Raw genomic sequence first — 16,262 nt, 5'->3', positions numbered from 1 at the left:
TGGGGTCTCCTAAACCACAGAAACCCGATGGAGACAGCCTATAGGAGTTTAAGTTGCCTATGTTTTTAAATTTAAAATGATATTAAACAACTCTGAAAGATACCAAATTATTTTTTATATCCATAAAAATACAAAATATTAGGGCACGGTGGCTCAAACCTATAATCCCAGAGCTTTGGGAGGCTGAGGTGGGAGCACTGCTTCAGGCCAGGACTTCAAGAGCAGCCTGGGCAACAAGGTAGGACTTCATCTTTACAACAAATTATTTTAAAAAATAAAATTAGGTGTGGTGGTATGTGTCTATAGTCCCACCTACTTGGGAGGCTGAGGTGCGAGGATAGCTCAAGCTCAAGAGTTCAAGGTTACAGTGAGCCATGAGCATGCCACTGCACTCCAGCCTAGATGACAGAGTGAGACCCTGTCTTAAAATATATATATAAAATATTAAAAGACAAACTTTGCAAAAACGCTGAGGATTCAACTTCCGGAGCAGTCACATCTGGGTTCTTTTTGGTGTTCTTCATTAGCAGATACTGAGATATGTTCTATGCATAATGCCAATGTTTTACCAAAGAGCTTTCTTAGTAAAATTCTATTGAGAAAAGTACTCGTTTTTGTTTAAAGAAGAGCTGTTATATAAGAGGGCAAATATTAAGTCAGAATTTGTGGAAATCTGATTAGGGCCTAAATTAACTAAACCCTCCTCTGAGTTATTATACATACCTAATAGATGTTACGGATTCATTGTTAAATTTGATTTTAAGGCATACAGTAATGTATAATATAACTTCTTGGTTCCAAATAAATAATTATTTTAAGTGTATACAGATAAAAATTCAAATTCCTTATTAAAAAATGTGAAATATGAAAACAGCTTTATGCTTTATGGAAGGTTTAGGAAGCACCTAAAAACAAAGCACCTAAAACAATATGGTATCAGTAACAGGAGCTTCTTCCTGATTGAAAGGAAAGAAAGGATAAATACAATCTGGCATTCTACAAAACACTGTTTTCGTTTTGTTTCTAACAGAAAACCAAAAAGGAAACACACAAGGAAGAGCAAAGAGATTACTTCGGTAGAGACCTATTAAATCCTATTGATGTGCTCAAACCCAGTGTTGTATCGCAAACATACTCCATGAACACAAGTTTAAAAATCAATGATCTATTTCAAACTCCCGGGATGACAAAGAGCTTGAAGAGAAACTTTCATGCACATATGGTATAGGAGATAAATAATTAGAAGGTCCAAAGAGGAAATAATTTTAAGTTTATGGTAGAAATCTGACTGAAAACCAAAAAGAAGTGATCTGATAAATCAATGTATAAACTAGACAAATTCTTAAATGCATAGAGGAAATGAGTGTTTGCTTAATACTTTAGATTATAGACTACGAAAAACTAAAAGAGTAGCAAATAAAGACAACTCTCCCTTTATGGGAAACAGCATTTACCTAGTGATGTAAGTAACCAGATAAAGTGTATAATTGTAAGAAAAAAATACCCTCCAAGTTATCAAAGATTCCTCTGTTGGTATGATGCTGTTGTCTATTGTATGGCGATGGATACATGAAACGGCAAAGAGACAAATACTAAAACTTTTGGCTTTATGTGTTCAGGGAAAGGTATTCTATTATTCAAACTTGTATTTTGGTCTGTGATTATTAGTCCAGAGCCAGAAATAGGGTTAGATACTTTTGATCTTTTTATCTCTGTCCCCCTACATGTGTTTCAGGCATCTAAGGATACTACTTTGTCCTACTGCTAGCCAAAAGACTCTGCTAAGTTCAATTACAAAATTTGTTTTCTAGACACTGAAACACAGGCCTGGTTTTAAACTATTATTTTTATTTAGAAGCAAGATGTGTGTATCTATTGCTCAGTATGCCTGGGTCACATACTACATTTTAGCAGACATAATCCACATATCATATAATTCATCAATTTAAATGTACAATTCGATGGTTTGTAGAAGGTTTACAGTTATGTGTAATAATTATCAGTCAATTTTACAACATTTTCATTGCCACATACACAAAAATCCTGTACTCTTCAGCTATGGCCTCCCTACCAGCCCCAGCACTAAGCAATCACTAATCTACTTTCTGTCTCTATAGATTTGCAGCCTGCTTTTGATACATTATTAATTTTCTTGTTACATAAGAGCTAAAAAAAAAAAAAAATGATAACTGTTAACCATCCATCAGAGTTTAGTAAAAATCCTAAGATCACAGCCACATCTACACTTTGACTAAGGAGTTTATATGTACTTTACAATCTTAAACAGCTACCCTGAAAATAGCCTTTATTAGCATTCAAAAAATTTAGTCAAGAGACTTGTCTTCTCCAATAAAATGTTAACATCTATACTATTGATGCTTTCATACAGTTAATATTCCTAGGCCTATGACTGTTTTTATTTCCTCATCTAGCAAAAGAGAGCAGAAAAGATCAGCTACTGCTATTGCTGAATATATGAAACATAAAAAAAATCACATAATGGCTAAACAGGACTGTTTCCATAAAATATACTAGACAACTAAAACCATCAGTTTTAGATTTAATGTTAAAGAACTCACATACAGCTTTTTAGCAATACCCATGAATCCCTTCATTGCTATCTTTTTAAAATTTACAAATATTCCTATGCAAACTTCCAGTTACTAATACACAAGAATCTCTGGTTTCTTTCCTCACATTCAAGGTAATTAAAACGTAAGGATCAATATCATACAATAACGGACCTTCAGGTCATTAGCAGAAACAGTCATTCCATTAGTTTAATACTGAGTTGTTTAGAAACTTCTAAGTCAGTAACATGAAGATCCATTCCTGACAAGCACTCAAACTAGACTTGAATTTTTAAAAAATGACGAGTAGAATTAGCATAAAATATTAAAGAACCTCATCATTAAAATTATGTAACGAGACACTTACTTGTTTTCAAATGCAACTGTTATTGAATCTTCATGAACATCCTTTACAAATGCCTGTGTAAGAAAAAATGTTAAATTAACTTGAGCTTAAATATAGTTTTTGTTTCTAGTCAAATTTTACAGAGATACCAAACGTTTTATGTGTTTATGAATAAAACAGAACTTCAAATGAAGGTCAGTTTTTGAAGATCATTTATTCATTAAGCACATTTATATTGCCACCTTGTATGTGCTACACCCTAAAGACACAGATAGCTAAAACACTAAACAAGAAAAAAACTGCTGCATAGCCTTCAACATCTCAAAAAATAGACAAGTATACTGAAAATTACAATGTGGTGGTGAGTGCAAAGCTGGACGTACATTTTAGGATAGAGTTACTGAAAACTAAGAAAATTGTTCCAGAACCATATATCAGCCACATGTTGTAAACTACCTTTTTCTCCTTAAAATCTTAGAAGAATACCAATAGTCAATGATTAAATATAACCTCAAGTCTATATATATATATACACACACACACACAAATATACTAAACTTTCTTTAACAATCATATGCTGCAAACAACACTAAAAAGTCCAGTTACTAGAGTTGAATTAAGTTCTCAATCTCACAGGCACTTGTAGAAAAAATATATAAAGTCCAGAGGTTTAGATCTTTTAAATCTGATGACACAATTGTTAATAATCTACACAAAGACAGAACAAAATGGCCAATCATCAAGAATTCTTTAATCAGCATACTGTCCGTAATTTTACAAAATTAACCTTTTAATAGGTACAGAAAAGGAGAGCTTTTGTTTTGGACAATTAGAAGAATAGGACAAAGCATAAAGAAACCCAAAGGCTTTTTAACTTAATTCATTTTAAAAGGGCTTGGGGAGATTTAAGCTTCTTACTCAAATTTATTCTGTATGTGTTTCTCCCGTTCAGTGGTTTCTCCCTGCCTGCAGGACCATAGCCAAACTCCTTCTCCAGCCATAAAAGGCTCTACAGGAGTTGTCCTCCCCAGTCCCACCACGTCTCCAACTTTATCTTTCACATCCTTAGAGTCTGTGACCCAACAATGCTAAACTACTTGTGCCATACTCTGTAGTTTCTGGGCCTCTCTCCATTCCTTCTTTACTAGTTCTTCCCCTCTTTTTACATAGCTATCTCTTATTGTTCTTCCAGATTTCAGTTCAGATGTCATCTTCAATGGGAGAACTGAGAAGTCCAGGTTAAATTCCTGTCCTCTGCATTCTCATAGCATCCTATGCTTATCCCTACAATAAACTTACCCCACTCTATTATTATAGCCCATTTTCTCACTAACAGTAAGTTTCCTGAGGGTGGTGTCAGGTTTTACTTCATTTATGGTCATACTGCAGAGTGCCTAGTATGAACTCAGTGAGTAGTTATCAAACAGATCATTGCCTAAGAGGTTCCTATCCCAGCCTTAGGGAAAAGGTATGTGTGCGGGTGATGGCGGTAGGTTAATAAGACAAAGGAAAACATACTGAAGAAGGTGAGGTTCCTACTGACCCCTTGAAGTATTAGGTAAACAAAAGAGAGAGGAGGATGGAGAGGCATTCCACTAAGCCTAAGGGGCAGCAGGCATAAAGGTTTAGACAGTGAGAAACAGCTGGGTTGTGGCAGAAATAATAAATCCTTTGTCGACAAAGAAGCCAAGACAATTCAATGGGGAAAGAAGAGTGTTTTCAAAAAATGAAGCTGGGACAAGTGGATATCCACATGCAAAAAGAGTACGTTTCAACCTTTACCTCACACTACATACAAAAAAAAAAAAAATCAATTAATATACATCAAAGACCTAAATATAAGAGCCAAAATTATAAAACTCTTGGGAGAAAACACAGTAGTAAATCCTCATGACATTGAATGTCTGATACGCATAATGGATAGTGAGACGATAACTGGTTTGGATTAAGACCATTCTCTAACTTCTGTGTCCTCAGGAAATGGCATAGTTTCTGGTATATAGAAGATGCCCGATACATGTTTTTAAAAACAAATGGTTCAATGCAGATGTCTTGTTAAACAAACATGTCTGTCTTCAAAGGCCTGAAATAAAAAGATTCTTTTAAAAAATGAAACTTCCCAAAATATCAAATTAAAGCATACGGAGTGAAGCATTAATTAGCTGCTCTTAAGAAAAACTATGGAAGCTGAGACGAGGCCCTGGAAAACACTGATAGAGAAGCAACTTAAGCAACTTAACAGAGATACCAAGCTTCTTCAATAATGCTTAAATAAATAAAAGTAAAGCTACGCTAAAAGAAAGCTTCCTTATAATATCAAGGTGGACTATAATGGCATCCATATGTTGTGCTATACCCAACGTGGCTAAATAATTATTTTTAAGTTAAGCATGGGTATATATCCTTATAGTTACTGGTTCAAAAGGGGAGAAATCAACATTTTCTTACGATTTTGATCTTGGTTATTTTTACTCAGCTATATTTAAATGAACAATATTTTCTACAGCATATTTTGAGAACTCTAGCTTAATACTGCCAATGATACTTTAGAATTATTAGATTTCATAAGGGTTCATGCCCCAGTGCTTCAAGGGATTGTTTGCTGCACTATTACTTCAACAGAGAGGCCTAATTTTGAGTTAGGTTGCAGGAACTGGTCACTCTTAGGCTCTTATTTCTATAGGTCATAAAAATTATAGAGAATGGCAAAGAGGATTCTCCTGGCCCCCATTTCTCCCTTGTCTTTACAGGATGGCTAATAACAAATTAAGTTTGGTTTTTGGGGGTGTTATTAGATTACTAACTAAAATTAAGACACCTATTAGGAAGTAACTGATCCCTTATTTACAAAGAAGGGCCAACACTTCTGTGTTCATCCTTGTCTAAAGTTTTATAATGTTTATACATCTTGGCAGTAATTAACATTAGTTCCTTACTGTATACTACATGCTAAAAATGTTAAGTCCTTTAACCAGCTATTAGAACCCTGTTACAGCTAGGTAAAGAAATGTTCTAAGTAAATCAAGTATCTATCCAAGACTACTGCCCTTGTCTAAAACTATGCTATCTGCCATAGTAGCCACAGGTCATGTGTGACTACTTACATTAAAATTAAATAAAATTAAAATCAGTCTCCAATTCACTCTTGCCACATGTCAAGCGCTCAATAGCCACATATGGCTTAAGTGCTACTGCAGTAGACAGAACCGATTTAAAACATTTATAAATGTTGGAGACTGTTTTCAGACTCATCATAAAAGCACTATAATATCAGTCTTATTACTACATTGTTATATTTTGCTTTTTTCTCTTTGCCTAAAAGTTATTGCCCAGTTGAATCATACTTATTCACCACATTTGCTTATTTCCTAAAATCAAATATTCTCTCAAAGGAGGAAGATCTGCAAGTGCTGTGACCATTCAAAAAAAAAAAAAAGAAAGAAAGAAAGAAAAAGCTTTTGCAGGCTCTGAATGCATTTCTAGATGTAGTGTCAGAAATGGTTTGAATAATCATCGGAGCCCAAGACGGCCACTGCCTTTGAGTTAATAAGGCTTATCTGTAAATGGATGCTTACATGACTTTTTCAAAATCAGTCATTTTAAGTGAATACAGAAGGTATATAATACCTTTGGCTGGTGCTTTAATAAGTGGAATAAAAGAAACTCATAGGTTGCCTTTGGTCTACACTTGCGTGAAAGACAAATACCTCCTGTTAATTCTAAGGTCTTTCACTAAATCTTCATTCCAACAAGGTTCCATCTTCCTGTTTCTCATCATAGTTTTTCCAATAGCCCCCTTTGGGCTCTATCTTTCCCCTTATCCACCACTTACCCACCCACAGATACACTCATACCTTTCTTCTTTGGCCATCTCCAGAGCACTATCATTCCACCTATCACCACCTTGGAAAACTGCATTTTCCTGTGATCTCTACCTATCAGGCAAAGCTGATGTCTGTAGAGAAGGCAGGTTGAGGAGGTTCCTGAGAGGTTTCCAAAGGCAGCAAATCGAATGAATTTGAAAGAACACACAGGGGAATTAAAGTGTATTGTGTGAGGGCTAGGGCTCTTGTTGGAGTCAGTGTACTTAGTGGTTAACGGTTTTGCTGCGAATCAGACCTACGTTCGAAATCTTGGCTCTAACACGTAATAGCTGTGAGACTCTCACCAAGAAGTGATCTCTGGACCTCAGATTCCTCATCTGCAAATAAGGAACTCGACCAGTCTCCCTAAGACTGTTGTGGGTAATGAAATTACACACATGGGGGGTACCAAATAAATGAGAGCTAAAGTAGAGAGCGTCATATTTTATAAGAGATGCAGAATCATAAATGCTTTTGCATTTGGAAAATGTACATTCCAACAAAAGCACACTTAAAAAAAAAACTTTAAAAATTGGGATAGAAAAAGAAAAGAATGTTTCCACAAAAATACTTAATACTAAAAGGTTATTTAGAGTTTGGGAAGAATAAAAATGTGATGAAAATCTTGGGGTTTGAGAAAGGTGATAAAGTACAGTTTAAAAGAGATACAGGTTCTTCATCAGGGTGAATAAACAGGAAATAAATCATTAAGGGGTCCCCAATTTACTGGCAACTGGGCCAAAGAGGTAATTACAACAATCATATTTACGAAAGTATGTAAAGCCTAGTGCTATCCATTCACACATTCTAATACCAGGACTGATAAAACAAAAACAGAAAGTCCATCCCTATTTGGGTAAACTCTCCCCAGCAACATCTCACATTCCTTCCCTTAGTAAAGTATCTTACAAACAGGAACCACTGCTCACAGGAGAGGATATTGTGTATTAAAGTTTCAACGTACACCCGACCAGCAATGAACACAACCACAACATCATCAGTAAGCTTCCATCATTTACTGAAGACAGAACATGTAGTGCTATGGTAATTCTCGTTAGGAAAAACTTACAGCATTGTAAAATATCCCTCCTAAAGAAAACCTGCCGGAGGCCGGGCCCTGTGGCTCATGTCTGGAATCCCAGCACTTTGGGAGGTTGAGGCAGCTGGATAACTTGAGATCAGCCTGGCCAAGATGGCGAAATCCCATCTCTACTAAAAATACAAAAAATAGCCGGGCATGGTGGCACATGCCTGTCATCTCAGCTACCTGGAGGGCTGAAGCATGAGACTGGCTTGAACCCCAGAGGTGGAGGTTGCAGTGAACTGAGATCCCACCACTGCACTCCAGCCTAGGCAACAGTGAGACCCTGTCAAAAGAAACAAAGAAACAAACTAAAGAAACAAAGAAACAAACTAAAGAAACAAAGAAACAAACTAAAGAAACAAAGGAAAGGAAAGGAAAGGAAAGGAACGGAACGGAACAGAGGAAAGGAAGGAAAGGAAAGGAAAGGGAAAGGGAAAGGGAAAGCGAAAAGGAAAAGGAAAGGAAAGGACACCAAGAAAGAAAACGTGCAGGAGACAGGATAGGGACACTAACAACATAAAAGAATAAACAGAAACAATAAACCTCATCAACAGTCCTTCCAACCATACCACATGTCCAGGACTTCATATAGGCATCTGCTACAAATTATGAGAAAAACACATTCTGCTTCATTCTGACCAAAAGACAACAGAGACATGTGCAAAAAAAAATTATTAAATTAGTTTTTAATTTTTCTTGTGTGTATGTATTCTAACTTTTGAATACTTCAGTTTTATGAGTTCCCAATATAACAAAGGCAAATTTCCTAGCAGGGTCAAAGATTTCTAACCTTATCTTTCCTTAACAGGCATCCATATGAAGAAGTACAGCGTCAAGGTTCAAGAGCTAATAACAAGAGAAGCTGGCACATAAACTGAATTATTTCATGATGGCTTTGTATTAACAGTAAAAAGTCATAATATAACATCGTAACTATAGTTATAGGATGCTAAGGCAGTGTTATAGCACAAAATACCACAAATCAAAGACCACAATGAAATTGAAAACTGAGCAGGAAATCAAACCAATTTCTTCAAGCTAAATTTCATCATTTCAGGAATTCAGAATCCTGACCCTTAATGGCCCTGAAACTTGGTAGTTAAGTCACTTACCTAACCTCTCTGTACATCATTTAAAGAATGAGAATAACAACAATACATAAAATAAAGTATCAAAGGTAAAGCACCTAGAACAGTGCCTGGCACCTAGAAAGTACTCATCCCCTGTTAACTATTATTATAATCATGATCCCAATCTTCTCAGGAAGCACATTCCTACAGTGGGCAGAAATCAGAAACTCCAGTAATATACCACTGAACGTTGCATCTAATTAATAATTTGGAAGTTATCAGAATATTTAATATGGAGTTAGAAAAAGCACAGTTCAAAAGGGGAAAAATGATGCAGCCACGAAGATCCTAAAAACTAAAAAGGGCAATTAGACTCTAGGAAGGAAAAAAAAATGTGGTTGACCCCAATAATTCACTTCCTCGAAGTACAGAATAACACCTTTATGCAAAGTTATCTCAAAAAACTTCAGAGAAACCATGAGTGCAAGTTTATTTACTTTACACAAGTTGATTTATAAACTCATAAATTTATATACCTTATGCAAGTTTATTTGTAGCAAAACTGATTTTACTACATTTCAGCTATGCATCTGAAATGACATGTTAGACCACTAATATCTTCATTAAAAATATCCTTTTGATTGTACACTTCACCATATTTAGCTGCTAGCTGCCATAATACTACTAACCAAATGAAAGTCTGTCCTCAAACACTGAACTTAAAAAATAAAGTATAATCTAACAATAAAATTACAATCAAGTATAATTATACCATATTACAATAAGGAATCAGAAATCAGAAGCTGTATTTTCAGAAAACAAAAAAGGTTTGTATCTTATGTCTCCAACATGTGATTTATCCATCTTCAGTAATTTTCATACTAGTACACAAAACCTACAAATCTTAGGATTAGGGCATTCATACTGGAATGATACGCATTCTACATTTAAAATGGAGTTAATTCATTACCATTCTCAACACATCAAAACTTCTAGTCCAAAGAAAACAAATTATGTGGGGCAGATGCACCTAGAATAAAGACTTTATTTCATCATTATTCACTTAGAAAATACTTTGTAAAGATTTTATGAGGTGTAAGTCAAAGTGTCTTCATATCTTAACACCTGCAGGGCACTGTAAAGTGGTACACGTGACCACTTATTTCTAAGTCAAACAAATACCTAAGCATAAAAGTAGTGGCTCTGGTGATTGCTAAATCTAACTTTTAAGTTTTTAAGAATAAACACCAGAAGATAGAGAGATGTCCTTGGAAATATGGTGGTTATGTCAGGCGAATCAAAGTCTGAATTCAATTATACTCAAGTTGTTTGTTTAGTTTTTAAAGCTTTTCTATCAATTTGATGAACAAGGTTCCTATTTCTTTTTCCATAAATGTAACACTTATCCACAGCAGTTCATTTTTAATTGGTTTATATTTCACATCTTTCCTGTCCATCCCACTGGACAAGTAACTCAGTTTACTTTTGCTTTACTTTTTAAACTCACAGCAAAATTATAAGTCATATAAAAATTGCAAGCTTTTTTGTTACAGAAACTATTTTTCCATCAGTACAGACCATTTGAGATTTTCTTAGAAATCAAACTTAATTAAATAAACGTAACAGCAATTTATCTGACACACACTTGATCAAGTATTACATTTCTCCTCAGGGAACTAAGGGGCAACCAACCTATTCTTCATTCACCTTCAAGTTAAACAACTTCGTTACAAAACGAAACAGAAAAGGAGGAAATTAATAGCAAAATAGGAGGTATTTCTTATATTCCAGTCAGTTTGCAAGCAAAATCACTGGAGCAAATCATAAGTTGCTGGAAGAGAACAGTAAGTACTTCAAGGCCATAATGTGCTACTTGCCCTCTGTGGTAAGCAAACTTTAGTGGCATCCAATCTAAGTTTGTATCACAGATCAATCAGAATCTTGCTTAACCATTAACCCTTACTCACACATATATATGTATATATATTATAGTTATTAGTGCCAGAAATCTAGTGACCAAAACCACTAATCTAGGACCCTGAACGATTCTACGCAAACTCACCAGAAGAAATTATCGATCAATGAAATTAAAACTTTGCAGAGTCAACTGAAACAATTTTATATTTATGAGAGTGTTAAGAACATAAACGTGGGGTTACCTTTTGCCTCCTTTTACAGCAAAAGGTTTTAACTCTGTGCTCAAAGTATGGAACGGTTTACATACTCTACTCATTTATGAAATATACTCATCTCCAAATGTCTTCATAAAATTGGTAAACACAGAATAAAGTCAATTGTTTATTTTCCTATAGCCAAACGTGTCCTGTTTGAAACATTCAAGTCATTCTATAATACATTTAAGAATTGTGCTGGACACTGCTTCCTTCCACATGCACCTTCTATTGCCAAAATACTGTAGTAAGGTGGGATATTATTTCAAGAGGTTATAGACGTTCAAAAGGAAATGAGAATCTATAGATTAATAGATCTACAGCAACTACGTACCAACAAACGCACAACTGCTACATCAAATTTGTAAATCTTCTTTTTAAAACTGAAAGGTGTTAGTTGATCTGCAATGGTGTAACTTTATAAAGTACAGTAAACCCATGAATGCCTATATAAGGCCTCAACAACTCAGTACAATTCAGTCCACTGCAACACCACAAATTCAAAGGAAATGTGGTCAAGTTCTTAGGGGCACAAAAATATTTTCGCTCAGTTAAAAAAAAAAAAAATGCCCTATTTATAATATACTCTCAGTTAATTTCCTGAAGTTTCATGGCATATATTTAGGTCTTTGGAAACTTAAACATACACACAAAATTTTTAAGTAGCAGAGTTGCTAATGGTTTTAGACGCTGAAGCATGTGCATTCCTGAATATATCCCGTTTAACAAAAAGGGGGGCGCGAATATTCACGATGATCAACTTCTTCAATGCATTGCTGGGCCATGTTCTGAAACTTTTGGTTCTAAAATCTCCTCCGAAATCCACAAAGAGAAGCCACTAAAAATCAGTTGCCATTGTGATTTGGTGCCGACTACCGCTTCTTACTACTCTTTCTTCACAGCCCTCGCCCAGAACAGTGGAGCTCTCCGAAGTCCCAATGCTAGACCGGAAAAGAGAAGCCAAAGGAGACCTGAAACCCTCTTGGCGCTGCAGGAGGCGGTCCGGCTGAAGCGTCCCCCGCTCCTCCACAACTACCCACACGTCAGGCCCGGATCCCGCTGGGAGAAGATATTTAGGAAAGGAGGAATAAGCCGTCGCCGTCACTTAGCGCCGATTTCGGCTCTTCCCGCCCGGCTCTAGTACCTGCCGTCGGCCCTCGCCCATCCCCATCTCACCCCGGCGGGGCTCGGCGCCGAAAGGGAACCCTCTCCTCGCTGGTCTCTCATTCCGATAGGCGCTAGGGCCTCTCGGACTCGGAGCGGGGCTCGAGGGTCTTCCAACAGGCCCCAAGTCCAGTCCTTCCCTCCCAAATAACATCCCGCCGAGCGTGCCCTGGCACGGCGCTTGGGAAGAGGGCCCCGGGCCTGCCTCCCGCCGACACCAAGAAGAAAAGGGAGGGAAGGAAGGGCGAAGATGGGGCCTGCCCTGGAGTCAAGTACCTTGTAGAAAGCGCCATTGGAGCCCCGCACTTCCACCACCAGCTCCTCCATCTTCTCTTCAGCCCTGCTCGCGCCGGGAGCCCGCCCCCGAGAGGTGGGCTGCGGGCGCTCGCCGCCGCCGCCGCCGCCGCCCGCCGCCCGCCGCCGCCGCCGCCGCCGCCGCCGCCCGCCGCCCGCCGCCGCCGCCGCCGCCGCCGCCGCCGCCGCCGCGCTGCCGCACGCCCCCTGGCAGCAGCGCCTCCGTCACCGCCGCCGCCCGCGCTCGCCGTCGGCCCGCCGCCCGCTCAGAGGCGGCCCTTCACCGGAAGTGAAACCGAAACGGAGCTAAGCGCCTGACTGAGGCCGAACCCTCGGCCCGCTGCGCGTGTAAACACTGAAACCACGTCACGTGATCAACGCTGTTCCCTCCCCCAGCGGGCTCAGCCCCTCGGCCCCGCCCTCTCTCTTCAAGTGGCTTGGGAGCGCGCGCATGCGCGCTTCTGGGAACCGTCCGGGGATTCGGGTCGAACGTCAGAGGCGCTGGCCGGGCGTGCGCGGGCTCGGCGGAGGGCGGGAAGGCTGAAGGGCGGTGACAGGTCGCACCGCCTCGCGAGGGCCGGAACGCCCATCTCTGCAGAGGTGCACTCAGTGGCGTGGGAAATCAAATGCATCCGGTTATCCCAGTTCGGCCTCGCTAGGATTCCCGGGGGATGTCTGGTTTGGTTTGGTTTGTTTCAAAGTAGCGGAGAGCCCGACTGAGCGGGAGGTGGAGTGGAAGGCGAGAATAGGGGTGAAGGATTAGACAGAAGAAGACTTTGAACTAGGAACGGTGGCAACCAGGGTGACCCAGGCTTTTGTGACCTGTAGAGGCAGAGGGTGAGGAGTCACGCCCTCTCTCACCAGATTTTGGGTGGCCCTGTGGAGACACCCTGTGCCCTTTAAGGGACATGGATTGAGTCAGGACCTCAAAATGTTAGCCTTTTCTCAGACCCAGCTTTGACCCACGTACTCACCTTTCCTCAACTAATTTTCATACTTTTCACTTGACCATATATTTTTTAAAAATTGGGTTAAGCACTTGAGGTTCATTTCTGCCCCTACTCTATGTGCACCCTGTACCAGAGGGTGGGGTGAACACGTGTGTAGCAGTCATGCGTCCTGTCTACAGGGGCCGATGCACCTGCTTGCAACCCTTTACCTTCTACTGTGAAACAAACCTCAACTTTTTCTTATTCCTGTTTTGCACCGTGCTTATAGCTGCCTTAATCCATGTTCCCTTCGGGATGCTGGTACCCAACTGAGAAGTTTATGTACCTATCATGTGCCAGGCACTGTGCTAAGTGCTAGCGAGAAGTCGGTGAGCAAAACAGAAAAGAAAAAAAAAAGAAGAAAAGACTGCCAGCATTGAACTTAGAACCTAGCAAAGTAGATGGACATAAATCAAATTATCAGGCAAGTAAATGAGGAGTTGCAGCTGTGATAAGGGATATGAAGAATAGGTGCTTCCATGATGGCGGAACATGACCCAGTCTGGGGTGGAGAAGGGGAAATGATTCCAGCTGGAATATGGCAGGTGAGAGTTAACTGGTAGCACTGCGTTGGCCGAGGCAGGATGACCTGCCTCAGGCAGCTGCCCCAGAATGAGAGGATGTTGCTGCTGGTGGAACTCCAGCTTTAAAGCAGTGGATCTAGGGCCACATTCCTCAAGACCATAGTAAACAGGAAAGACCTTTTGGACTAGAGTCTTTGAAGTAGTCACATGAGGCCAAGACCCCAAGAGGGCTGAAAGAGGATCTCATCAGGCTGAATGGGAGCAGAGCATTAGCTGTAACTCCAATATATTATAGTAAAAGGGTACACATTGATTAGAATGATTATACCCCTTCAAGTGTAAGATGTTGTTCAATTTATCCAGGACTTAAAAATATGTCAACTCTTCACAACCATTTTTACTACAAGCCACACTCAACCTGTGTTGTTCCCTGAACCTGTGATGCACTTTCATCCGTTCATGTCTCTACATATCCTTCCTGGGCCCCGTAGAGGCCCTACCCCTTAAGGTTTTCAGCTGGATTCCCATTAGCTAGTTATCTTCTCTCAGGTACAGAGAGTTAACTTTGCTCTTCAATATTCAGCACATTGTCATATCAGTCCCTACAAGGTCCTTGTTTATATTATTTTATATTTTTTATATTATTTTTTCCTCATCTTCCTCAATCCCCACTCATTCTTCTAGACACAAACTGCAATGTGTTTGATAGAGATTCTTGATAATTTAAGACAATGTTTTGTTTATGCTTCTTGCGTTTACAGAGATGGTATTGGACTGTAAATCTCTCTTTACAACTGTTTTACTCAACACTCTGTTTTTGAGCTATACCCGCATTGCTGTGTGTACACCTAGTTTGCTACTGAGTATGCCAGAAATTGTATTCATACATATCCCTACTGATCGGGCATCTAGGTTACTGCCAACTCCCTGAGGTCATACTGTGGTGAAAACCCTTGTGAATGTCTTTACAAACCTTTGCCAGAACTTACTTTGTGCTCTTGTAGAACTTTGTGCATACCTAAACTGCTTGGCATATAGCAGGGACTCAACAAATGTTGAATACCTCTACTATGATGGTTAGTGTACCAGAATAATTTATTTATATTTCTGTTTTCCTTATTGGATTATTAGTACCTTCCAGACAGGGCAAATGTCTTTTCTATCTTTGTGTCCCTGGCACATTAAAAGTGGTTGATTTCAAGGTATGTTCAATGAATGAATAAATACTTATCCTCACTGCCAGTACATACTGCCACTTAGTCTTGCCCACATGACTCTCAGTCTCAGCCTCACTCTGATCTCTAGCTTTTGATATTTCTCCTTTCAAGATAGCTTACCTGAATTCAGACACTGAGCTCAGGCCTGCTCATGAGCCTGCTCTTCCAAAATCCTCTCTCTCTCTCTCTCTCACACACACACACACCACACATTCTCTCTCTCTCTCTCTCTCTCTCTCTCTCTCTCTCTCTCTCTCTCTCTCTCCCCCTCTCTCTCCCTCCTTTCTCTCATTACAGGCAGCTCCTGCCCTCCAGTTCATTGCTCAAGCCTAAAACTGAGACGTTTTGACCTTCTTTCACACATCAAATCCATCAGCAAATCATTGTAGAATCCAGTATCTGTTTCTCATCATTTTCTCAGCTAAAACCATAGTCCAAGCTTCCATTCTCTTACCTGCATTATGGCAACAACTTCTTTGCTGGTATCCCTGCAGTCACTGTTCACTGTTGTCCTCTCTCTGACAGTTCTCAGCACAGAAGACAGAATGACCCTGTTCAGGTGTCAATCAAGTCACTCTGCCACTCAGAATCCCCCAGTGACTCCCTACATCTCTCAAGTAAAAGCCAGAGTCTTTATTTATTCTGGCTTCAGTGCCCTATATACTATGACTTCTGTTATCTCCTCTATCTCACCTTCTGCTTTCCCCCTTCACTTTATTCCAGTGAATGAAATCTATCTAGTTCACCTAGATTTTCTCCTATGTTATCTTTCAGAAGTTTTACAGTTTTGTGTTTTGCATTTGGGTTCTACGATCCATTTTAAGTAATTTTTTTTGAAAGATATAAGGTCTGTATCTAGATAATTTTTTGCATATGAATGTCCAGTTATTCCAGCACCATTTATTGAAAAGGCCATTGTTTCTAATTCCAGTCAATATTTTCTTTGTTGTTTCTTGAAAATACCAGATAG

At 39.1% G+C, this 16,262-nt stretch overlaps 1 protein-coding gene and 1 long non-coding RNA gene across 22 annotated transcripts in view; one reads left to right on the top strand and one right to left on the bottom strand.

Annotated features, from left to right (window-relative positions):
• The window catches only part of FMR1 (fragile X messenger ribonucleoprotein 1), a 38,502-nt gene extending 25,583 nt beyond the window's left edge, over positions 1 to 12,919 (bottom strand). For 17 of the 21 annotated variants that reach the window (XM_065538323.2, XM_005594759.5, XM_005594758.5 and 14 more), the window contains exons 1-2: positions 12,545 to 12,713; positions 2,938 to 2,990 (exon numbers count right to left, since the gene is read on the bottom strand). In XM_065538323.2, the coding sequence (XP_065394395.1) occupies positions 2,938 to 2,990; positions 12,545 to 12,595 (104 nt within the window). In that variant the 5' untranslated portion in view covers positions 12,596 to 12,713. Of the gene's footprint in view, positions 1 to 2,937; positions 2,991 to 12,544 lie in introns of all 21 variants that reach the window. The other 4 variants (XM_005594757.4, XM_005594760.4, XM_005594766.4 and 1 more) reach the window with 2 other exon arrangements.
• A 100-nt stretch (positions 12,920 to 13,019) lies between these two features.
• On the top strand, positions 13,020 to 15,321 carry LOC141409377 (uncharacterized). Its single transcript, XR_012429844.1, has 3 exons — positions 13,020 to 13,162; positions 13,393 to 13,495; positions 13,781 to 15,321. It is a non-coding gene; the product is annotated as an uncharacterized lncRNA (long non-coding RNA).
• The last annotated feature ends 941 nt before the right edge of the window (positions 15,322 to 16,262 follow it).

Source organism: Macaca fascicularis, chromosome X (genome assembly GCF_037993035.2).
Source record: "Macaca fascicularis isolate 582-1 chromosome X, T2T-MFA8v1.1".
Taxonomy (NCBI): domain Eukaryota; kingdom Metazoa; phylum Chordata; class Mammalia; order Primates; family Cercopithecidae; genus Macaca; species Macaca fascicularis.
Note: the sequence above shows the minus strand (reverse complement) of the source record. Positions and strands in the feature narration are given on the sequence as shown.